Below are 26,241 nucleotides of genomic sequence, written 5' to 3'. Positions count from 1 at the left end.
TTATACATTTAACAGTAAGTGGCATCATTTTTTTATATATATATACATATATATATATATATATATGTTTATACATTGTATTAACCAGTCCCTTTTGAAGTCCTATTTCTTTATTTTACACATCTTTCTCCACATCTTTACCTCCTCACCTGACATTTACTATTTAAATTTTTAGTTTATGACCTAATGAGACCATATTTTTCCACAGTTGAAAGCAGACACTTATGCCAATGAAGGCAATGCAAAGCTTGCCAATTATAAGTCATACACAGTAAAAAAGAAATCTTTCTCCTACCATAACTCTTACAAGGAGAGTCCTTTACAATAAGAAATCATTATTTATTGCACCATAGCAACAGACGGCTTAGAAAAATCAGTTTGCATAGACTGCGAGGCCACAGAGGTTTCTACCACTCCACATCTCCATTATGAGATGTACCTGACCATGCAAGATGGAAGCACAATATATAACTACATACATTCTTGAATACCATATTTTAAATTTTGGAGGCTGGAGAAAACACCTAGGAAACTGCACTTTTCCCGACTTAAAGGGATCTTGCTCCTTTATTATTGTAAAGAAAAGTTAAAAATTTGTGATTAGAATATCCTACATTTTCTCAGTGTTTCCTCCATGCAATAAAGTCAACCTCAGCTTCCATGACTGTCACAGCTTTAAAATAGATGGTAATTTTGATACGCCCATTGCTAGTGCTCCCAATAACCACATTGCTCACACAAGTCACAAAAAGGGACAAAGTGGTATAGATAAAACTCCAGAACTAACAGCAAGTCAGCTTCATTACAGCCACATAGCCTATGCACAAATACTGCAAACACACAATTTTAGACTTATTTGGCATTTGAACTGCCAAATGCGAAGCAAAGTAATTCCAAGAGTAAGAAGCAGACCATCCCAGTCTCCCCTACTTCATAACCATTCTGTGGAAACAAGAAATAACACATGGCAGCAATGATTACTTCTGTAATGGGCTCTGTCCTTGCTTCATAATTTGATGCTTGATGAAACGCGTGTGAAAAGTGCACGAAACTCATTGGAAAAGAGATAATTATGCAGAACAAAGAATACATCAGTAATATGCATCAGGCAGTAATGCCACCATCACCTACTGTCACTTTTGCAGTGGTTCAAACGGTGACCTGAAAAGCGAAACAAGAAACTGTGCCACCAATCCAGCACGCTGTATGATATTGTTCTGCTATTACCACTTTCATACATAGCATGGCACAGAGTTATAAAGCTTTATTTTGAAATATTAAAAACCCAAACGGTCCCGTTGCATGAGTTCTTAGTGACACCACCAGGACTCAGATGTAAATTTAAAATAGCAGCAGTCAAAAACTTCAATGGTTTCATTCTTTTTAACAGGCAACAAATATGTGTCTTTATGAGACTCTGATCATGCTAGTTTGTATTTAACATAAGACTCAATACTACGAACTTTTAATGCTGAACAGCTATCCAGAGTGCCTGCTTTGCCTCCAGTAAGATTTTGCTCAATTTTTAACCTAAGCTTTTGGTACAGTAAGTGCACAGAGCACTGAGCTCTTGGGCTGTAAACACTTAAAAACACAAAAATCCCCCAGTTAAAGCTTTCCTAGTTTATGAGGTGGTAAGCACAATGTCAGAAAAGACGACATAAAATATATTAGCTCATCCTTTTTTTGGTGCAAGGGGTCTGTAAGAGGTTTCCTCCAGGATCTTTGCAGCTTGGCAGAGTTTGCAGCAGCCTCTGTACTGGATAAAACCATGCCTGTGTTCCCCCCTTGAGAATTACTCTGCCTCAGTTTCCCTAGGGGCCAACTGCCGTGGCTGCCAGCACCGTGTGTGCCTCTGTTATTGCACTCGTGGTTAGGTCAGGATAATAACCTTCAACACAGAAGGGTAAAATATCATTTGGGGCGATTTGCTCCCCACCAAATGAATGAATCTCCATCCAATACATCAATGTAAATGGAAAATGTCAAGAAAGCATCAGATTCTGAAGAGACGTTTAAAACCTAAATAGTTTACTAGAACTAAATTCTGAACAGACTGTGTTTGATACACTACATTAAACTAACATATTGGGAAGTTCTAAGTGTGTAGTTGCATTCAGCACTTTTCCTGACTGTAAAGCCATCTAGCATCAAAAACCTCAAAGGCCCAAGAAAACAATAAAAAGCAGCTAAGAATATTCATTGGTATTCCTTATGCTGTTTGTACATATTTTCAAAGATGACCAATTTTAAACTATGGGTATTATTTTCTTCAAATATTTCTACCTACTACTAATTAAGAAACTGAACTTTCAACTTGCATAGGTGATGCATTATATTTAATAATAGAAATTATTACTTCTTGTAGGCAACTGCTTTGTACAGATCCTGTGCTGTTAGTTTTAGCAGGGTGTCTTCCCAAATGTTCTTGTGCTACATCACATTCCTGTGCAGAAAAATTACTTCCTTCCTGGGAGGTTTCTCTTCACATGGGTCCTTTTCTGTAATTAATTAGAGTCCATATTTAAAAAATATGTGTAAACTGAAGAGAAAAAACAATGGGCCAGGTAGAGTGCACAACCCAAATTACTGCAGAAGAAATTTTCATAGGATCACAGGATTACAATATAATTCAGTTTTGAAAAGACCTCCAGACATTATCTACTCCAAAAACGTCCCGCTAAAAGCAGATGCATTTGGTACATAATTCAATCCTGTTATGATTCCAATTCAGTAGGGTTTCATAACAGTCTGCTCCAATGAAAATAAAATATTTGGCTGCCAAACACTCTTGCATTTGAGCACCAGGACTGATCCTTTTGAAGTGTCAGAAGGCATCTGCACCATGGTTTCATTTTAGCACTCTCATTTGGGGCTGAACGTGATCTATTCCTGTCCTCTTTGTTGTTCTTATGTAGTGTGAGACAGTGTCCTGAGCAGTCATCGCAACAAAACCTCCTGCGTTTCAAACACTGTTTTTTAATGAGATACGTGCATTAATTTTTGGTTGAAAACTCCCACCAAAAAATCTCCTTTAAACATAAATTGTATTTTTGCTTAGAAGTTGTAGAAATTGGAAACAGATTTCTTACTTGCCCAGAGAGAGTTATTAGGTACATTATTTAAGAAAACTTGGAGAGCTTATATTGTTCCAGTCTGTCCTGTATATGATTTGAAGATTTATAACTTCCTCTGTTTGTTCCAATAACCATTCCCTTCCCATGTACCACCCATTTCTTTCCACGCACTGAGAGTTTAAAAAAAGGCAACATACTGGATATAACCTTTGCTTTGAGCTAGAGTTAGTTGGTAGGAAAATACTGTATTACTAATTTGGGGTCAATAGAAATGTCTAACCTCTGCATTATCCTTTTGTGCATGGAAAACCTCAATAGTAATAGAGTATTCAGCTAAATTATTATGATTTCCAATTTTTTTCCCATTCTTTACAAACAAACTTTAGAAATTCCCTGACAATACTGAAAACCATCCTTCAGGAATTCAGACGTTTTTATTGCTGACAGGTATTCAGGAGGACCAAGGTTTCTGTTAAGTAATGGCTGTCATTGGTATCATGTATCAGAGGTGAAACCGCTTTAATATACAAATGAGAATCCATACCACATGGCTGTGATGGTGCAAACAAGAATTTTTTTGAGAATCTAAAGCTTATCACGAGCCATAGTCCATCAGCCAGTAAAAGTAGACTAATCCATCCTCTCCCATATATACTTATCATTCTCAAAACCAATTACAGTAACCAAACATGAAAAATCAGTGCAGTTCTAAACAGTTAATTTCAGCTGTGATTCTACACAGATTAAATTCTCTGCAGTACCTAATTCTTTTGCACTCAACTACTGACATAATGATATATTTGCTAAAAATACTCTAGCTTCTTATAAAGTAAATAAAAATGGTGATAAAAGGTCCAAAGCTACCACAGATACAAACAGTTTCAGGAAGACAAAAAAATGAAATAAGCAAAAGCTAAACCATCTAGAATTCTGGCATGAGATAATTGAGAACATTCACTTAATCTATGTAAATAACACTGTAAATGAAAACAGATCCACCACGAATAAGATTCTTCAAAAAGGATCTTTGCATGGTTCTTCCTTCAGAGGACACAGTACGAAAAGAAAATCTTTTGCCTGTTTATTTTGAAAGAAATCATATCCATTTTATTGGAACAAGTATAAAGAACTTGAAAAAACTCACTCTAACTAGTCTGTCATAATAAATCAAAGATAATAAATACAAAATTCTGCTCAGCATTCTGTTGAATACATGGTGTTCACTTGTCAAGTAACTAAATGAAGTGTGGCACATATTGATCTAGATGTCTCCATAAAACTATAATATTTATATCAAATACATATGCTCAAATCTCTTTATGGTCTTTCTGCTTAGTGTTCTGATCTTCCCTTTATCTATCAACCATCTACGTTCTTTCCTAGTATACCAGTAGCAGGCTGCTGTGGTTGAAGTAAACAGGTTCTTTAAAGTCGAACTGGTTTTCCTCAACAAAGGATGGGCCTCAGTCACCCTTTCTTATTAAGAAAAGTCAATAAATGTCAACAGAGACCTATGGTGGTCTTGTCTATACAGCGGTATGCATTCTTTAAATATACCGGTTTACAATATCTTTCTAGCTGCTTATGCTTTTCATGATTTACCTAACATTACTCAAGGTTCTGTTGATTCAGTTCAATTAAGCAAAACCTTTATATATGTGTGCTTATGTGCCTCTGTCTTAGTCAGTTAAATGCACGCCTCATTAACAGAAACTCCCCTCTCAGATTAAAATAGTGTAATAGGTGCTGTAAAGTCATGATTTCATGATTTCTCTTTTTTCCACAGAAGATTTGAACTCAAGGACGGTCCTCAAAGGAGCACTTATTTGGCCAACGTGTACAGTCAGCCAGAACAACACGTCATAATATTTTAACCATTAAAAACTTGCCTATGTATTGGATATATGACGAAAGCAAAGACTGGGAACATACACCAGGAATGGACATTTCTGGACCAAAGAAAGACACACCAAGTTGGTTTAAAAAAAAATAAAATAATTCAAGCAGGTATGAATCTAAAAGGCATTACTGCCAGACTTGCCTTTTTGCATTAGTCATCTGTGAAGACAGAGCATAAAATACTCTGAAATGAAGATATGATATTTTAGTTTATTTTAAATTCAACTGTAAGCTGTTTTCTTACTTTGATTCTCAAACCGGGCTCTAGAAATACGAAAGAGACAAGTCAAAAGTATTGAAGGATATAGTAAATTGTCAAGTGTGTAATTTCCCAGCAACTTTACTTTAATATTTGTTCTTCGACTGTTTGAAACTAGATTTTCATTATTCTCTTTACTCCTGAAGGATTAAGATTTTCAAAAGTGTTGAAGTTACTGAGAAGCCAAAAGCACTGACTTTGAAACTTCTATCAACTTTAAATGCATAAAGGAATATGACTGCACTGTGACTGGAGATGTGATTGTATCACGGGAGAACATGTCTGAGGTACCTTTGATTTCTGTAAATTGGACCTGATAGCTTCAGCTGCCAACTATTTAGGAACCAGAGAAAACTCATACCATCTGTATTGAAGCTGTTGTGATTAATTCTGACAGAAACTATCTGTTCTTTCCAACAGGTTCCACCCTCTTTTAAATCTCTCTTATATTGTGAGTAAAGAAAGAGGAATTAGTTAAGACTAAAAAACACTCAAAAGAGCTACTCAAAGAGCTATGGTATACAGTATAAGGCAGTGAAACAGCTCCAGATCATACATCAGACCGACATAAATGGGAAACCATTGATGTCGGGCATTTGAAAGTTACTTCTGAGGCAGATAATAATTTACCTTGTGACCAACATAGGTATATAAAACTAAGAATCAAGAAGGAATCATTTCAAATGCTGTTAAATATAGCATTGGTAAGGTGTGGCAAAAATACAGTCATGCATAGGACCCTAATTAGTTGTGAATTATTAAGTTATGATACCATAACAAGTGCACTTATGCAACCCCAGGTTTCAGTCTTGCCCAGTGAACACTGGTGGTGTTACTGGCAACCTTTAAATATTAGAAATTGTTTCTAAAGTGCACAGACATAAAAACTCACTTACACAGGTCATCAAATATTTTTGTGTCCACTTAAGTGAGATTTCTACGAGAACAGGCTGATAGAGTGTGTTTCACATACTTTGATCCTGGATAAATAGCACAGTCCTTTGTTCGCTTGCATCTGTCTGCAACAGTATGCTATCGTAAGTGATTCACTGTGAGCTGCTATGTTTATTCCACTTCCTTGCTCAGTTACACCAGAATGAGTTGCTCTTACATGTTTATGATCTAAGTATTTGCGTAATGCTTGTCAATAAAGCAAATTAAGAAATAAAAGTTAATATTATTTGCATGACACACACCTCTGAAACTGCAATAATGAGAAGAAAGCACAGTAGCGTGATACTTCCAGGGTCTGTATTAGTTAAGAGACTTCCACTGTAGCTTAAAGTAGAGGACCAATATTGATCCTTTCATTCAATCTTGATAGTAACACTATCTAAAGTATTTGTACTTTCATAAAAAATACCACAGCATTTAGACAAAACACAACTATATCACCATAAGAAATAAGTGAATACTTTTATATAAACAGAAGTAAAAAACATTAGATGCTACGGCATGCACAAGGAGCCCACGCTAGAAAGGTTACAGTAAAATGCAGGAGTAAACCCCACATCCAGCATTAGCCTCTCAGTTGCAAACAGCCTTAATCTACTGTTCTAAGCCCTCCAGACTCTGGGCTTCCTTCTTGTAGTATTTTGAGCAGCAGATATCATACTCACAAAACACCTTGTTATTGCTTTTGAAATACACTGAAAATATTTCACCTAAATTGCTTCCTATGTTCCCACCATTACTCATTTTCAAATTGCCTTATGAATTTTTAAAACACTTAGTGAGTCAAAAAATAATGAAATCCTTTGTAAGCAATGCAATGTAAGTTAACAACAGCATTAAAATTTTTGAGCATTTCATTCATGACCAGAGCAAAAGCACTTCTTTTCCTAGAAATCACCCTAAAACGTCATGACTAATTTTCTGCAAGAGAACCCAACTGAAAACAAAGTCATAATTCACTAAAACTTGCTGATCAATGCACAACTTCTGCCATCTGACATTATACTCCCTGGAATGCCCACAATTCAAGCTACGACCTGTATATTTGGTAGAAGGTGGCAGATCAGCAGAATTATAAACCAGATTCAGTCCTTCCTGGGTCAAAAGTCTGACAACAACAACTGCTACTTTGTTGCCAAACCCAAAAGGTTTTTTTCAAGTTTAGGTAGCGAAGGAAAAGTTGAATTACAATTCTAATTAGAAATACAAATTTAGTGCTGTTACTGTAGGAACAGAACATCATTTGAGATGTAGAATACACATTTTTTTAAAGTCATAATATTGTTATATGTCACTTCCCACATTCCCTTTCTTGCTTTCATAAGAATAGATGTAGTCTAATAAGCATGCAAAATTGGGAAGAAAAAAAAAGTTTGTCCTATTAGTTCTATCTGTCAGTCTACTTAACACTCATCAGATTTTCTTTATCACTAAGTGAGACTTCATTTGAAACAGTGGGATTAGAAGAATGGCTAGCAGATGGGAAATAGAGACACCCCTGGGGATCATAATGCAATCCATGTCACATTCTCTTACTACATTTCTCATCCCACTGGAAAATAATATCTTACATATTGTATCATATTATTTAATGTAATAATATAGTGTCACTTTCTTTGGAGCTATGCCTCTCATTACTGCAGCAAATGGACCTTTGCCAAAGTATTTGGATAAGCCTTTTTTTTTTTCCTAATTTTTAATCAAATTCAAATGTCTAATGAGTCCAAGATGGCCTGTCAACTTAAATTATCTGTTTGTCTTTCTGTTTACCATATCTATCTGTCTACAGTTTTTATTTTTCTCTGTGAAGTTTAGTTATTGAATCCCATGTTTCCTTCTGGAAGGAATCTCTAACAGATGATTATTCCTGTTGATATGTTGATGATTTGCTAATTTATGGCTTGTAAATTTAAGAAATCTGAAGAAATCTCTGGGAAGCAGAGCAGATCATGAGAGAAGAGAAACAAGAGGGTTTAATAACTTATACAGTAAAGAACTGTGATTTCATTAAAATACAATTTTTAATCTTATATATTAACTACAGTAATGCTTCTAGATAATTTTTCAAAAATCTTTTGAAAATTTAACAAAGTTTAGCATAAATGCTTACTATTTGGACAAGATCAGTAGTTTAGATAGACACATACTAATACTACTAATAATCCCTTGCTCTGGCAGTATCTATTCATGTGAAGCTGTGTTCTGCTTGCTGTCCTCATAAAGAGTTTCCATTGGATTTGATAGCAGTTTTGGATAAAAAGGCAAAAAGAATTTACTCCACAGAATTAAGTCAATAACTCAATGCAAAGACTGAAAAAAAAATAATCATAAGTTATTCAGTCTCTCTTTCAGTCCATCGGTTTACAAATGATCTTTCCATATGCTTCCTAGAGCTTTCGGCAGGCTGATTTACAATTACCTAATGTCTTCAACTGGAAAATATTTCACAGAATTAAAATCCAGTCTGATCATATGAACACTGAAATGAAACAACTGAATAAGAATGATCTTGATTCTCAAGTAAATTAGTAAATGAAAAATAAAAGAACTATAAATTAGTAGAGCTACAACAAATCTGGATCTGTAACCAACTCTCAGACCAGACTAACATAAACATTACTAATAAATACACTAATCTTGATTATTTTTTTATTGGGTTGTAGGATGGGGGTTTTTCCCTTTAAAAGAATTAACACAGGTTACCTTGCAATTCATATTTTGGCTAGGATTGAGTGTGTGAGTTCCAAATACCACAAAAAGAGTGCAACAGCAGAACTCTACTTATCCAAAACCAAGAATCCCCTGAAGCAAACCCCCGTCTCCTAAGACTTAAGGCCTGAACTTCACAGTTAAGAGGTTAGTTGGAGCACTTCAGAAAACCATCCAAAGGCAAAGTGATGACTGCCTCTTCCAGCCTTCCAGAGGTATGCATGCACGCACGCAGGAACCTGTACGCTTATTGCTACATTCTAAAAACAATAGTCTCTCATCCACAGTGACAGAGTAGCAGGTACCTTTTCATCCTTCTATACCACTTCACTTTAAAAATATCATTTAAAAATGATGCCGTGAATACTAACTTGAGAGTCATGCCAACAGGTAAAAGGAAGAGCCTAAACAGAGTAAGTCAAATCAAAAGCCTTAAAAAGAAAAGAGCTAAGTGTAGCTAGGGTGTAGGGAGCCAGCTGCTGGTTTTAAAATCATTAAGAAAAAAAATCATTAAGAGAGGAAATACCACTAATACTCAAGGTGTATACCACTTCAGTTTGATGAAAAGAAGTCAAACAAAAACTATAAAACTTCCCCTGCTCTTATACACACATCTGTAATTATGTATTATTTTCCGAACTAAAAGCTATAGACTTCTATAATAAAAGATCAGATTTTTTTTTCTTCTCCACCCAACTATGTTACATCTAGCTTTTACCTCCAGCATATATATCCAGTATTTTGTCATTACAAACTACTTTATCTGTTCATAATGATACTAGTTTTGTCCCAAACATAACTTTTTTCAATTATATGCTTTCATTAGTTATTACTTAGTGATCTAGGAAGTCTCACAATGTTTTAGTGAGGTATCTCCTATATAATATTGCAGATGTTCTTCAGTGTGACAATGTAATGCTTGGTCATGAAGCAGTAATGATTTAACCTTCATTATAAAATTGTCTACTTTGCATTTTAAAAGCATTTCTCATCTTCAGAAAGCATGAAGTAGATAGACTTCATTAAATCTCACAAGAACTCTGTCAGGTAGTTATCCTATTATACCTCTAGGCAGGATGAGAAAACAATATTTTTTATGGTTCTGACTGCTTCTCAACCCTGAATTTTATTTCCCAGTTACCCCTTAGTTTTTATAGATATGTATGTATGTATCTGTATTGAACATCAACTATTTTTTGCCTTCGTAACTACAGTCTGGTTTCTCTGTATCATTTGTATTTATTGGTGACTACGGCAAGAAGGAATTATTTGTTTGTTCTGAATATAACTAAACTAAGGTGGCCAGCTTTTCTTGTCTACTGACCATCTGATTCTGGTGTATCAGGGCAAACAGGAAAAACATTAGAGTCTTCCGATTAGCTGCTCTGTAAAGAGTAGCAAAACAGCTGTTTAGAAAGAACCTCATTACCTATAGAGCAGATCCCATTGCTTACAAATCTGAAATTCAAGACAAGGATTGGTACCTTTTTTGGCAACTTGGTTTTTTGGAGGTTTTTTTGGTTGTTGGTTTGTTGGGTTTTTTTGTGCTGGGTTGTAATGCACCGACATCGTTATGCTACACGTCATGAAATGTATCTTTTTGGTCTCGGTCACATTTTGTACAGTTATATTTGTATGCATTTTGGTATATATGCAACAATGAGTTAACAGGTGAAACTTCAATCAAAGACTCCAGTAACATTCCTGCTCTGTGCCCTATGAGACCTTAGAAGTCTCATTACAGGAATATACTACAAGGCAGATACTGTAAATTAAATTTAAAATCCCCCATGGACCTTTATGAAAAAACTACCTAGTTTCTAGTAATTTAACCAGTGATAATTGCATACTGCCAACAAACTACTTGTGTTTCCAAACTCTGTATGTAGACATCTCATCTAAGAGCAAAGCAAGCTTCTTCATTGTGCACAATGATTCCTATATAGTTTATGAGTCCTTTGGGGTTTTTACTGGCTGAATATGAAATTTTGACAGAATGAAATGTGAGATCAAACTTGCTGGTGTGTTGGTTGTTTCTCTTCTTTAGTAAGCGGGGTTTGTAGAAATAATTTTTATGCATACATTCTAGATGCTCTTATAGCTATAATTCTATAGCAAGGCCCTCCATAGTGTTAAAGCCATGTGGTACAATCCTCAAAGCATACATAATCGTATGTTAATTTTCATTTCCCACCTAAACATTCAATAATATAGAAGCATGCTATTCCACAGACATAGTTCACAAGGCAGCATATATAAACAGATATATAAATGCTACAAAGCAGATTCCATATATTTATCTATCCTGGAAAACGTTAAAAAGTATACACATTTGCTATTTTAAGAGCTGAAACTACATCTTTCAACAAAATTTATCTGCTTTCATTTTGTACACGTATTTAATTTTATCTGGAAACTTTCTGACGTTAGGAATAGAACAACTGTAGTTTCTCATTATGTTTCCTGCCAGAATCTATGCTTGGTTGCTCAACTAAAGACCTTATATTACTAATTACTACCACATGTCTATATCCCAAGCAAAGGAAAACTTATTGGTTCTGACAATCCATTCTCTCAACACTGAATTCCAAATGAAAACTTAAATTTTGGCCAAACATAGCATTTCATCAATCTTGTTCTACTGACTGCAAAAGCAACACCAAACAAGGGGTGCTAATGGCTTTTTACTGTGCAGTTCCCAAGCTCAGAGTCTCTGATGAAAGACCCACGTGAGCAAAGAACATCTTTAAACTACTTAGTAATTAATAACTGAACCAGAAAACAGTGCATAATGTAAATCAAACAGTTGGTATGCTGATGACAGAACTGAGTTTCAAACAACAAGTTATACGGGCAGTAGAGATCAGCAGAGAAAGCATTGACAACAGGGTGAGCTAAAACCAGATAGTGCAGATAAATAAGACAAAAAGAAAAGGTTAAAAAAAAAATAAATAAGCACGCCCCAAAGCTAGCAGAAGCCTGTAATCTGGAGTTGAGCTTTGCAGGATGAAAGGTTCTGACTGTAGATCAGGTCCAAGTTTAGAGACATCTGAGCAATGCTGGGTACTAGTGACAATGTAGAAGGGAGAGACTAAAACTCTGTACGTAAAAGGTTTTTAAACCATATTCCCCTCCGCTATCACTCCTCTGGAGCCTCAAAAACAGAGCTAAAAATTCTGTGTTTGGCAAACTTCTCTTTGAGAAACCATGTATGAAAACAAATATGAAACTGGGTAGGTCTCTCTCATAAACCAACATTTGGAGAAGTTAATGAGACCAGTCTATCTCAATTAAGGCAATTTTTTATTCTGGGTAAGCAAATTATGATGCAAGTTTCCAACATTAGTGTGTTTACAGCAAGAAAACCAAAACCTTCCAAGAGCTGAGGTTATCTCAAAAAATGGAAGTACTGACATTTTCAATTGTGTCACGTAATTGCTTGAGCATCATTGAACATACAATAGCGTAAGCTATAACGAAAGAATACACTTTGATTTATTCTTGATTATTGATTAAACGGTGACATAAAACAGTACTCTGGAATTAGCTCTGTGGGACATTACAGTCTTTCTGCTCCACAGAGGAGAAAAAACTTGATAAAACCATAATCCACATTTATAAAATGATGCATGTGTGATGACTTGAAAGGAATAAAAGTAATAAAACATATCCCTACTAAAAGGTAGGGAGAGGATGCATTGCCTACAGTACTTTATGCTATATGACAAGGATTCTATACAACTAGTCTTTTAAGGCAAATATGTCTCTACCAGTGGATGTCTCAATGATATGTAACGAAAGAAAAGACGGCAACACTAAAGGTGATATAGAGGAGAAACTACTATATCGCCAAGTACATCTAGTTCATTAAAGGCGATATCCCAGCAGGTCTAGATGCTGGGAATCTTAGAAAGAGCTAGTTTTAACTTGGTCAAGGAAACAAGCAGGCTTTCAATAAAATGTAATGTAGTCAAATAAAATTTCACCTTGCTACCAGGCAAAAATAGGACTTCTTATGGCTTTGTTTTCTTGGTTTGTTTTTTTCCCCCCATATATTGATACTAAGGCTACCACTTGCTCTTCTTAGGATAAGTTTTATATTGTGTGTAGAAGAGAATCACTTTAAAATCCTTGGTCACAGATCCTAAAATCCAAATGTTCGCAATATTCATATGAAGTCAAAAGGAGCTGCATGAGATCCAAATCTGCTGTTTGAAGAATGATGAATAGTACTATCAGACTTCTGACATAGTCAGCCTAATAAAATAATCCCATCAACATAAACCGCATATTTTGCACTCCAGTAAATCCAAGTTTCTTGAAGAACTGAGTTGCTTGAAAATCACGTGAATTATCATTGTTGCCCAGTGAAGAGATGAGCATGTGATAATCTGATGCCTAAAACTGTGAAGCGCTAGGTCAACGTTGTTGCAGAAGCTAATGCATATGCAGCATTTGTTCAAGATGTGTGCCAGTGTAGACTTAGCGGCACCCAGGTTCTTTTAAATTAGGGACAAAACATTGTGACTCGTACCATAGCATAGCCCAGGTCTCTAATTATAGTGTGACAACTCTCCAGTGGTAACATCTGATGTCAAGGAATACAGCCTGCTAAGCTGTGAGTCAGCTATTACCACCATCAGGGGCTCTTTAAAGTCACACAACCACACCTGGTCTGTTTTGACTTACTTTCTGCCTCGGGTTGAGTTAAAAGTCCCGCCGTATTTCTTCCGATTAAGGATGAGAGCAGCAATTTCTGGCACGTAGCGAGCAAACATTGCCTACATGCATGAAACAAAAACAAAAAAAAAAAAAAAAGAAAATGGCATGCAGAGAGTGTTCTACTGCAGCAGAGGCAGCAGAGCCTCTTGGGATACTTACTTTCTTCCACTAACCGCACTATAGGAACCACCATATTTCTTGCGGTTTCCTATTAACTCTATGATTTCAGGGACGTAGCTGGCAAACATGGCCTAAGAAGAAGATAGGAGACAGAAGAAAAGACTAAAAAGAGAGGCCAAAGAAAGGGGGATGATGAATATTTTCAGAAGATATATATCTTTAAGATCTGAAAATGCAAAAGAATTAGATCTATGCAGTTGTTTTAAAAAGAATTTTTTTTAAAAAAAATGTAAAAGTTCTTATCAAACAAGAAGGCTCAATGTAAAAGTTGGTCTTGGAGAAGATGCACACCTTACAAATTAAGAAAATGGTCAAAAGAGGAAAAATAGACACACAAAACAAAACAAGAACAAAATTAATTCAAATCGGTATCTAACCATAAAATACAGTTATGTCTAATTCTTCCTGAAGAGGGGAGGGGAAAAAACTTATCCAAAATACACTGCAAAAAACAAAAATAAGTGTTATCATTACCGTTACATTTCTAGTTTAAAAGACAGATTTTTTCCCCCATTATTAGGATTCAAAATAAGGCAAAAAACATGATGAAATCGGGGTTATTCCCCCTAGTCAAGAAACGAAAATGTCACCCCCCGCCCCCAAAAAAAAGCTTTTCCAAAAGTTTATGTTTTCAAAAGGGTTGGAATAACACGTGATAGTAAAAAGGTTTTGAGGAGAAAATAAAAATTATTCTGCCATGTTTTGTCCAACAAACATCTTCCTTGTGGCTGGATACTTCGAAGAGCTATTGCCATTTGACATGGTCTTTGTCTTTGTATGTCAATAAACATCGATGGGAATGCATATATTTATACTCATATATATATATATTGATATATATGTATTTCTGTTTGTCTCATATATTGCATTCATAACATTAGTTATATACATATCACCTCTGTGAGATGTATGTATATGTGAAATCGATACATGAGAAAACAATACACGTATGTATCTATGGGCACAATTTATATTGTGAATCATCCATAAAGCACTTACCTTGCACAGAGTAAATAAAAAATAAACCTTGCTGGTTTACAGCACAACATTGCAACAGGTCCTATAATATTACTAACACTAATAAACAATAGCAAAGTTGACAGAAGACAATTAGTAACTTTGGTGCTATGTACATACAGGACAAAGAACACAAGCACTTGCTGACATAAAAGGATACTGGTTATGGCCATGTGATAAATTGTGAGTTAAAATTCTGCTATATGACATGAAAGTATGTTTGAAATTAAAGAGAATGTGGTTTGCCATCATCTGGATCAGGCAAACTGCTCTTTAAGGCAGTCCAAAGCCACAGTGTTTGTTGGAATGTTGGGAAGGAACACAGAAGGGTGGGTAGGGTTTCTGAAACCGCAAAGTGCCTTTAAGTATCTACAGCAGCGTCAAAAAACACACACTACAGTCACTCACTAGAAAGTACAAATAACATTATAAGTTGAAATATTAAGGCACTTCATGTATTCACAAGCATTACTGATTTAAATGGCTTAGAAAAATTCTGACTCTACTAAACCAGACTAATTTGATAAGCTCCACCAAAATATTTGTCTATAGAAGAAAAAGGGTGTATTAAACATATTTAAACATCTTATAATTAATTTTAATTCCCTAAACCATATATTATTACTTCTTTAATTACAGCATTGAGATATATTGTAACAAATATTAAGGTAGCTGGAATAATAATAGTAGTAATAATAACAACAACAACAACAAAGAGTTTTTACCAATCCCCCAAGGATGAAGAAGACCATGAAAAGGCGACCAAGAGTTGTTTTTGCATAAACATCTCCATAGCCAACAGTGGACATTGTAACCATCAGTAAATAAACACATTCCCAATATGTTAGCGGTTGATTATTTTGGAAATTTTCCCATGGATCCCCTGAGTTCTCCACCTAAATTTGACAAGAAAGCATACAATGAATTAAAAGAGCTGTACCACAAATTAACTCTAGTGATATATGTGTGTGCATGTGTGTGTGTATATATATATGTATGTATTTTATTTTTTTAAATGGCATATAAACTCCTAAACCTCCTGTGATTTATTTTTAATACAGAACCCACCCTGCCCCAATTATACCGCTATCGTTCTTTTGTCGACATACACAGCCTTGCCACTCATACCATTCATGGAAAGTTTCTTTTCCATTCACCACTACCTAACATAACTTATTAATGCAGCTAGATAAGTTCATTTTATATTTTATTTTGTTCAGATTTTTTTTTTCAGTGACTCTTACTTGTAATGAAATTATACTTCTTAGTTTGGGTCTTAAAGCATTATGTAGCTACCAAAGGCAGTAGTGACATGTTAAGTTCAGTGATACTCATTACTTTTCCAAGAAGCCAGCTACTGTATGTGACAAAGTTGTAGATTTATCAGTGGGGAAGGAGCATGCCCTCTCAAATCTGTTCCAGAGTAAAAACGTTTGATGTTTGAGGATTCCTACAGTACAATAGAGAAATTTATGCTGAAAACCAAAACCAAACCAAATATAACCTAAACCCCAAGCTCTAGAAAATAGCATCCCTGCCCTCCTGATGTAATTTTATTTTTTGCTGTTGTTGTTAAAAAATGTGGTCATCCCTGAATGTGAAGTATATCAGAAACAAAAACATGCAAAATTTCAGTGCATCTTCATAAGAGTGAAAATTAAATTACTATCTGGTATAATAAGAAGATAAGCATTCTGAATATTTGATCTTACTATAGCTGGATACAGGTCAAGGTATTTCAAGTGAAGTCATTTTAATTGCTCTGGACTAACATCAATATCATTAAAATATAATATTAGTCCAAAACCATTCGTGAATAACTTGTTACTACTAGCAGCTTGATCATACAATGTACTTAAGGGACAAACAGTTAACCACATGCAATCATATTTACCAAACTGATCAGTAAACGCCATTAGTTTTAAATACGCAGTTGACATATGCCTATCCTATATATGCATATTCACATTTATGAACTCATGTACTTCTGCACTAGCTATCTTAAATTTTTCACGTCTTGCCAAGTGCAGAACAAAAAACTATTATAAAAATCTACGTTATCGGTGACTGAAAACTACATAAAATTTTTTTTGAAATTTCAAAAGAGAGGAAAACAATCTCTTAAAAATCACTAGCCAGAATGGTGGCCATTCCATTGCTTCTCGTGGGAATACAGAACTGCCTCCTGGCACAACCCCTGCTTTCACCATTTCAGCATCATTTCAGCCCTGCCGACCCCTTCCAGGAAGCAGCCGGGTGTTTCCTTAGGAAACACTACCACCTGCCGGCAAACGGTGCCCTTGCCCCCACTTCCACTGGTCCAAGTCTATTTTACGGCTGAGGTTCATGATGTATTGCTTACTACTCAGAATTAGTTTCGAGTAGAAGCCGAAAATTTAGGAAGCCGTGATGTGATTTTTTATTGTACTCTCTGGATGTGTTCAGGGGTTATCCAGAACAAGGCGATTTCAGGTCATCAAGTAGCTCAGAGAGCAGACGATCCATGAGAAAAAGTCAATGAAGTATTTTCAAATATACTTACCAAATGTATGAACCCAGCTGCTGTCAGCCACGTGCTGATAAATATAGAGCACAGATTCACCAGCTTGATGGAATTACTGAAAATAAACAAAACCCGACGACAAAGAGGAATTTAGACTGGAATTTATCACACATTTTTCATATGTACCTGTATAAGACTGCATGCCTCAGATGCGAGAGTTTGGTAATGATTTCTGAAGAGAAGCAGGCTCCCTAAAAAACTCGATCAAAAGCCTGTGCAAAATAGGTGTTATTTTGTCTTTGCAGAGTTCACAGTTGCATAATTTAGTGAGCTTGAAAGAAAAATTCCAATGTATTTGAGAGCAGTCAAACAGAAACCTTAGCTTCATTTGTACTCATAAACAAACAAACAGAAAGAAATAATGCTTTTTCCCAAATTATTTCGTTGCCTCCAGTATTCTCACCTTCTCATTTATCATTGCTATACACATCAGAATTATCCGTAAATATTCTGGTACCCTAAAATAAATCCATGCAGGCCCAATGAATTAAACTGAGCAACGCCACTTAACATTAGCCACTGAACACGGCACTTACACAAACAATTGACTGATGTCTTTCAAATTATTTCATTTCTTGTACGCTTTTTCTATACTCATTGTGCTTTTGACCTCAGACCTGTGGAGGCTTTAAAAATTAACAGCAAGAAGATGATTGTGTTGCAGCCTCACCACATGTTAACACTTGCAGACCTGACCACAGGACAAGACTATTTTCCTACAGTTATAGCAAACAATTAATGAACTATTGCAGCCAATCTGTAAACAGCATGCTGCTTTTGCAGAGAAAAAAAAAATTAAATTATGATTCTCAAACTAAATAACCCAGACACTTTGTGGGTTTTGTGTAAAATCTTAAGTAATTGTCATATTATTCTGCTTGCCTGAACTCTTATGGACTTCTTTGTGGAAATTCATACGAAGCTAGACTATTTTATATTTCATATTAACATTTTTCTAAAAAAAAAGATGGAAACCTATCAGTCAAACTCTGCAAGCTCTTTTTAGTCCCACTGAGTAGTATGTTCCCTACTGTAGCCAGAAGTGATTTTGAAGCAAGGACCTCACTCAATTCAGCAGGAAAATGCCGTAGCTCATGGAAGAAATACAGGTAAAGACTGCTCCCTCTCTTCTTACAAAAATCACTGAGACTTCAAAAGCTAAGAGGGATATTTCACCAATACAGAAGGAACTAAAGTCCCTGTACTACTATGTCTAAATAATCTCACCCATTCAAGGAACTGTATTGGAAATAGCTGCCCTTTGTTTTTGAAAACATTTATAACAAAGAATAATGCCTCAGAAAAATCACTGTTATTCCTTAAAGCAATACCTTCCTAAAGAAGAAAAATCATTAAAAAAAAAAAATCATTATCAACATTACTGTAGAATTTATACGTCTGTTTATAACAACTTTAGGATGATAAAAATGCATTCTTTTCTAAACAAAGTTGAGAAATGAACCTGCAAAATTCATCAGACCGGCTCCCTTAAAAATATTTTAAGGGTTACAGTTAGCCAAGCGGGCATCTGTGGGTACTAGGAAAGAAATACAATTGGGTAATATGACAGGTGCTGTAATGAATATTGTACTCAAAATTAAGAGACTATTTCAGCAGTTCTGCAATTAATAAGCATTCACCTACATCAACATATATTCCCTAATTCTCTCTTTCTTAAGGCGTGCTTGATTAAGGTTCATATTTTGTCAGCGACAGCATTCAGACATAGTGCGGGACCCTAACACGGGTTTCTAGATTAAAAAAAATCATAGGAATCACGCTGATGGAAAGCTCTGCTGTGAAAGGCTAAATATCGTCCTTCACATGGGCTTAGGGCACGAGAGGCTCCTGATACACCGACGTGTCACCTGGTCTCCGCTTATTACTGTAATACAAGTAAATGGCAACAGCCATTAAGAGTAACTATTGACGTGAGTTTTTTGTACCTTTTATTTTTGAAGATTTATTAAACACCGTGCCTTCTCTCTCCTCTATGAAATACTCCCTGTGTTTCTGCCAGTCTAAATATAGATGAAGGATTAGTCACAAACATTTTCCTCCTCTTTAAGCTCTTTCCAACATCTGTGCAAAATCCCTTACTGTGAGCCCTGCCTAAGCCTCTGTATTTTTGTCAGAAAATATTAGAAAACAGTGAAGGAGAGAAATTTTCAACTGAACACCACACAATTCCTTTTATTTCATAAAATACAGAAACAAAAGATATTGTGTAAAATACATTTAATTTTAAACTAAGTAAACAAATAGATCCTTAGCAGACTGTGGTCTTTTAAGACACCACTGTAAAATTTTGCTTTGCCTTACTGGTTCTTTTCAAGTATAATTAATCATTTTTCAGATATTCTAATAATTATCTAGCACTCCCACATTACATTGCTGGTCTTCTCACTGCTTCTATTTTTGCACTGTTTAGCTTCTTCCTTTGGACTCCAGTGTTTAGAACAGCCCTTCTGCCCACTGTATAAATAATAAATGTGTATTTTATTCCCATATTTCAGTCACTAATTCCAGGAGTAATTTTAATTTCTAGGTTAAACTTTTTTCTTTACTGGGGAAAGAGGAAAAGGAAAGAATTTCTTCTCTAACTGCACCAAACATTAAAAATATAGCAGTACCCTTTATATCCTATCGCTTTCTCATCTTGTCAGTAGTTACTTCTTATTAATGCCAAACACAATGAAATGCCTCTAGTCGAATTAGCTCCGTATTTTTTTCATATAAACACATAACACCTCAAACAGAGAGCACTTTTATCTTTTGCAGAATTTTTAAATAATTTGGGTGGTTTTTTTCCCTGTACTATCATTTCAGACTAGTAACAATATACTGAATTTACTATTCAGTTCAACAATCCAAGTCTGCCATTATTCCTTGGTCTTCACACTCACAAACAAACAATGATGTTGAAAATTTCATTAAAACCTTGAAAGCGGATTGCAAGAAATGCAAAATATATTAATTCTGTAAGATTTTTAATCATCCCTGAACAACAGAATGTTGCAGTAGCTGGTCAAAAGCATACAATAGTATAGAAATAATAACAATTCAAGGCCACTGTATGAATTGAAATCAATGCTTGAATTAAGGGAATTTTTTATCGAGACTACAAGCTTAACTGCTCTAACACTTGCAAAACTACTAAAGATTGTCCATTAACCACAAGTGGTCAGCATGCTGCTTTTTTCATTAAGAAAGATTAATAATCCAGAAATAAAACTCTCATTTAAAAGTATTTTGGTACTGTAGCAGAAAAAGCGAACCGTACCTACAACACGAACCGTACCTACAACACGAACCGTAGTTCTTGTTTATGATAGTACTTAGGAACACACTGAAAATACAAACATTTCTAACTGAAGTTAGTAATAGCAGCAATAAATGTATTTTCTCATTTTTTGCTTTGTAAAAGCTAAACTCACACAAGACAATTAATAAAAGCCAAAGTGCACAGATGGTCAAATTTATGGCAGGCGTAACTAAAATTTTTTTCTAAAATAAATGACATTCTGTTCATTTGGTTTAAATTGACTTACCCATTTTACAAAATCATGTTTTGTGAACACTGATAGTATTCCTAATTATGTAGTTCCTTTCAGTTTATTAAGACACAAAAGAGAGGAGACATGTCTTTCTATTGAAGAACCAGGAACAGGGAGAAACATAAAAAATTGTTTCAAGGCACTGACAGTTTTTAAGTTAAATAAAAGGCGTTAGTGATGAACTGCTGGGGATTAATCAGCTGAGTAAACTCAGTCACACAAGGAAGCTTTGCTTGACAGGCTTTCTAATAACCAACATTTGAGGTTTACAGATATTTGGACGTTCATATAAATAATCAAAGAGATGAAAACATCTAATCTAAGAGAAAATTCTGCACCAGAGAAGTGTTATCTAAGTGAACAAGTCAATGCTGAATAAGCCAGCTCTGAATACACTGAATGTGATTAATGCGGTATCCCTTCATTTATGGATCTGGAAGTTTACAAATCCACCCCTCCTCAAGGGGCTTTATCTAAAATCCTTGCAGTTTATGGGGCTTCTCCATTGACTGGCATTTCTTTTAGCAAGGTTGCTCTGCGTGTTAAATGCAAATGCACTGGCTCTTCTGAGCTCCTGCACAAATTATTCTCCTTTACCATATCGGCAGTATCCTGAGCTACTGGGACTGCACCTTCACTGCACACTCTGATTTCTTTATTTGACAAGAACTGGATTACTTACAGTCACACAGCTAAAGACAGACAGCGTGAAAGTTTTACAGCAAAGAGAAGAGTTTTGAGCTTAAGGGTTGAAGACACAGCTGTTTACCATGAGCATGTACAAATCTCAAGGATCTATTTCCCCCATCACTACTAATTAACATAGCAAGTAAATGGAGTTCCTTGTATATAAAGCCCTCACACCCGCATCATCAAGCAGTGTAGAGAGCACAGGACATCAGAATGGAGCTCAGTTTACAGCAATTATTGGAAGCTGGGCTCAATACTTCACCTGGGGCATTCTAAGGAATGATGAAAGGTGATGTGTCTTCAACTGCAAGGCACAGGAAGGTTCCTTTTTATTTCCTTCAAAGTTATGCTGTTTCAGCACAGCTTTCATGTATTAATAGCCCAAAGAATCAGTGAAAGGCAGAAGGTTCCTTCGAGTATATTAATTATTCTTTGAAAAAAAATGCTAACGACAATAAACACAATATAAAGATAGCTCAGTGTAAAATTAATTTTTAATATGTTTTTGATGTGCAAAAGGTTGCTTAGTTCAAAAAAGCTGAAACAGAGACACAATGATTATTTCTCCAAATACCTTGTAACTACATCTGTTGAAAGAATTTTGATTTCTGTCTTTCCAAGGCAGCAGAATATGGACTGATTATGTGGAAAGAAGCAATGTATAATCAGTGCAGAGCTCTGTAATTTGTTCTGCTTTTAATGTATCAGCACCCAGTCTTGCTCAGATATTTCAAATGTAACACCACATCACATCAAATAAAATCTACTGATCACATAGCAAAAGATGCTGACACTGATAAATCATGCATCAGCAGAAAAAGGTTTAAAGAATAGATAGCAAGGGGGGTTTTTTGAGAAAAAAAAAAAGTCATATATTACAGTGACCACAAACCTAAGACATTTATGTTCTGTCACCAATGCAATAACTCAGCATTGTAAGAAAAGCTCTTACCTTGTTTTAAGGATATTCAGAAACTGCAAAATTTCTGAAAACTGTATCAGTCTAAGGGCTCTTAAAAATCTTAAACCTGCAGTAAAGAAAAAAAAAAAAAACAAAAACAAAACTCTAGTAAAGAATAATTCAAATTATAACAACATTTCACTTACAATGACAGTGATCCATTAAATCAACATAGATAACATACAAAATGTCAAATACCTTTGAAATGTTCTTCCATATTTAATGGTTCGAAGATCCTTTACCAGGTCTTTTTCAAACTGTTTTAAACTTTTGTCCTTAATAGCTGAAGTATCCTACCAGAAAGCCTTAGTTTATGTAGGAAGCCATAGGAGGAGACATGAAGGCTGAAAGCCTTATGAAAGCTAAGGGGAAAAAAAACCTCACTGAGGTTCAGTTGGAAGTTCTAGTGCACGTGTCCTTCAGTTCCAGGCTGTCAGAGGCACATACAAATCTGCATCCTCCAAGCTCGCACGTTGGTTAGTGAAAAGTAAAAGTTATGGGCATGAGATGTGATAACCTGGATAAAGTAGACTGTGTATATGCCTGATTAAATTGGTAAATCTTAGTGACGTAAAATCTTTTATTATAATAACGCTCCCTGCCTCCACCCGAATTTCAAAAAACTGAAGCAGGAATAGAGAGAAACAACACATTCTCTCTTAAAAATGACAAACCTACTATAAATCCTTCCATCAGGCTATAACTATAGGAACAGATTATACTTTGGCTATTAAAGTAGCGACTATTTTTACAAAGAAATAGCATTTTTGTGTTGAAATCAGGTTGCACATATAGCAATTCTCAGACAACTACAAAGCCAGTGAGGCATACACAAAGACAGTGTGCACCAGAGGAGATACTATAGAAGATTAAAGGCTTAAATTATTAAAAGAGGTTTATGCTGATAGTAAATAATTTGGCTGCAGATCTTTGGCATATGAATAAAAGTACCTTGTGTATCATACACAGCTTATAAAATTAAAATAAAGCTTTGAGGATAATTTTTATTAAATGGTACAGCCAGAAGTTACATAAAAGTTGTGTAACATGGTATCGTGACTGTTGGTTAGGTCCAGGGCAGCTTCTTCTCATACATCCTCTTTATTGATACATATTTGACCCAATTCCAGTGCTATAAACCGCTTTTTATTTCTAGAAACTCAAGGTGTTCCTGGCAAACTTATAAACCTGGTCACAACTGTCATCATCTCAGTGGAGTCGAGAGGTTCCACTCAAGAGCAAAGATGCATGTGGTGAGAAGTGTTTAAACCAAGGCTTTATTTCCACAGTATTCTTGGAAAGTTGTTAAAGAAAATTTTTACTCTTCCTAAGGCTCATATGTAGCCTTATTAAGCAGTCTTGTTAAGGCTCCTAAGTAGCCTTAAAGTAGAAAATCACTCCTGTCCATTACATAGATATAAAGTCTCTTTTAAATTACTGACTGCAGGGAACTGAAGATTAATCGCAACTTGAAAACTGGATTTGGGGATCTAGAGGAAGAGCAATACAATGATGCTTAACAACTACAAACTTCACATCCATTTTCGATTAGAGAATGAACATTTTGGATCATAGTGCTGAAACTAAGAGACATGTCCCTCTGCTCCACTTTCAGTAGTTCCCACAGTTGATACTGCTGTCCAAAGAGATGTGGCTGGACAGGGATGGAGAGGACCTTTACTAGCAACCCTAAGCTTTCTCAACTCTGTTCTGTCCAGCTACCTCCCTCGCTCCATTCTTTTGGAACTTTTTGAAAAATGGTTGATGGGAGAAAAATCTTTCCTTTCAAATGCTTTGCACTACTTCTGAAGTTAATGAGATGCCCAAGTTACCTATTGCAATGATTCAAAAAGATGCCTGAGAAACAAAGTTAGCAATAAAATCTCTTATCTCCAAACTCTTACAGTGCTTAAGCTTTATTTTAGTTGTTGAGACATCAAATAATAGAAAAAAGAGACTACAGCTTTAACGTATTTTTTTGTGAAAGACGAAAATCACTATGGATTAAGCTCTGCACTTGCTAGGACCTACACTATTTTTTAAAATTCCCTCCAGAGAACAGAATTTAAAATAAAATTTTAAAAAGTCCAGAGTTTGCTTGAATGGTTTAATTGAACTACAAATAAAACTGGCTTGTAATTGTAAAACGTACAATCACCTTGTAACCTCTGGATCTTCTCTAGGACTTTACTTGCGGGGCTATGCCTTATAGCCAAATTAATTACTCCACAGAAAGGACCAAATTTTGATCTTCAGAAACCTCAGTGTATTACCTGCTTTGCGTGGTTCAAATCTCAAATCAAAGATGAAATGAAAAACCAGTTTTCTTTATCATGATGCCAGATGAACTCTTCCCAGTATTCTGTACTTTTCCAGACCCAAAGAGATCTGTTATTAGATTACTATAAACATGTCATTTTATATGATTTTCATAGAACAATTGGGGCTGGAAGAGATCTTTAATGGCTATCTAGTCCAGCCCCGCCGCCACCACCACCCCCTGCAATGAGCAGGGACTTCTTCAACTGGATAAGCTGCTCAGAGCTCCATCTCACCTGGCCTGGAACGTTTCCTGGGATGGGGCACCCACCACCTCTCTGGGCAGCCTGTGCCGGTGTTTCACCACCCTCACTGTGAAACATTTCTTCCTTATACATAGTCTAAACCTGCCCTCCTTTAGTTTAAAACCATTAGCCCTTGTCCTGTTGCTACAGGCCCCACTAAAAAGCTTGTCGCCATCTTTCCTATAAGCCCCCTTTAGGTACGGGAAGGCTGCTCTAGGGTCTCCCTGGAGCCTTCTCTTCTCCAGGCTGAACGGCCCCAACTCTCTCAGCCTCTCTTCACAGGAGGGGGGCTTCAGCCCTTTGACCATCTGCGTGGCCTCCTCTGGGCTCCCTCCAACAGGTCCGTGTCTTTCCTGTGCCCCAAAGCTGGACACAGAACTTCAGGCAGAATCACCTCCCTTGACCTGCTGACCATGCTTCTTCGCCAGGGACTTCACCTGGCTGCCAAGAGATGGGTATTCCAGAAAAGTGTAAAAAAAGACCTCTGAAACGTGATCTGAACAAAACACATAGAGGGACTGGACAATGTCAGGGCTGCAGCTGTAGATTTGAGTAACCCTGTTTGCAGGTACTCACAGTACCTCGCTCGCGGGGGCTGAGCAGACCAGCATCAGTGCGGGCAGTGTTTGCCAGCCAAACCCACCCTGCCTGCTGCGTCTGCTCCCCACGACACCACGAACACAAAGCCAGCCAGCCAAAACAGCGCTACCCATAGGGACAAATTACAGATGTACTCAGTAATTTGTAAATCAGTAACAGAATGCCCCACACTATGCTCTCTCACCATTTTCAAATCAAATTTACCTCCCAGCTAAGATGTTATCTCTTCCAGGCCCACCAACTCACCAAGAACAGAAATTTGTGATGTTTGTTTATGCACCAAGATTAGTAAGCAAAATTCTGTAAGTAGGAACACTACCAAAAAAATCCCATTTTCCAAAAGCTGTGTCAGCTATGTATAGAAATGCGTATCTCTCCCTTTCATTAGCAATATTTTGGAATTTATTTTATACCATTTATACAAAAAATAACTCTTGGAAGATGTAATTTACCTAGAAGATCTCTCTAATCACAGGTAAAACATACAGA

The 26,241-nt window shown here is 36.0% G+C and overlaps 1 protein-coding gene across 26 annotated transcripts in view; it reads right to left on the bottom strand.

Annotated features, from left to right (window-relative positions):
- KCNMA1 (potassium calcium-activated channel subfamily M alpha 1) overlaps positions 1 to 26,241 on the bottom strand; it is a 505,772-nt gene that overhangs the window by 156,407 nt on the left and 323,124 nt on the right. For 22 of the 26 annotated variants that reach the window (XM_055720090.1, XM_055720092.1, XM_055720089.1 and 19 more), the window contains 4 exons: positions 22,580 to 22,655; positions 17,360 to 17,435; positions 15,543 to 15,713; positions 13,780 to 13,871 (listed from right to left, as the gene is read on the bottom strand). In XM_055720090.1, the coding sequence (XP_055576065.1) occupies positions 13,780 to 13,871; positions 15,543 to 15,713; positions 17,360 to 17,435; positions 22,580 to 22,655 (415 nt within the window). Of the gene's footprint in view, positions 1 to 13,587; positions 13,680 to 13,779; positions 13,872 to 15,542; positions 15,714 to 17,359; positions 17,436 to 22,579; positions 22,656 to 22,786; positions 23,084 to 26,241 lie in introns of those variants that run through there. The other 4 variants (XM_055720085.1, XM_005433514.4, XM_005433519.4 and 1 more) reach the window with 2 other exon arrangements.

This window comes from Falco cherrug, chromosome 9 (genome assembly GCF_023634085.1).
Source record: "Falco cherrug isolate bFalChe1 chromosome 9, bFalChe1.pri, whole genome shotgun sequence".
In the NCBI taxonomy this organism is placed as follows: domain Eukaryota; kingdom Metazoa; phylum Chordata; class Aves; order Falconiformes; family Falconidae; genus Falco; species Falco cherrug.
Note: the sequence above shows the minus strand (reverse complement) of the source record. Positions and strands in the feature narration are given on the sequence as shown.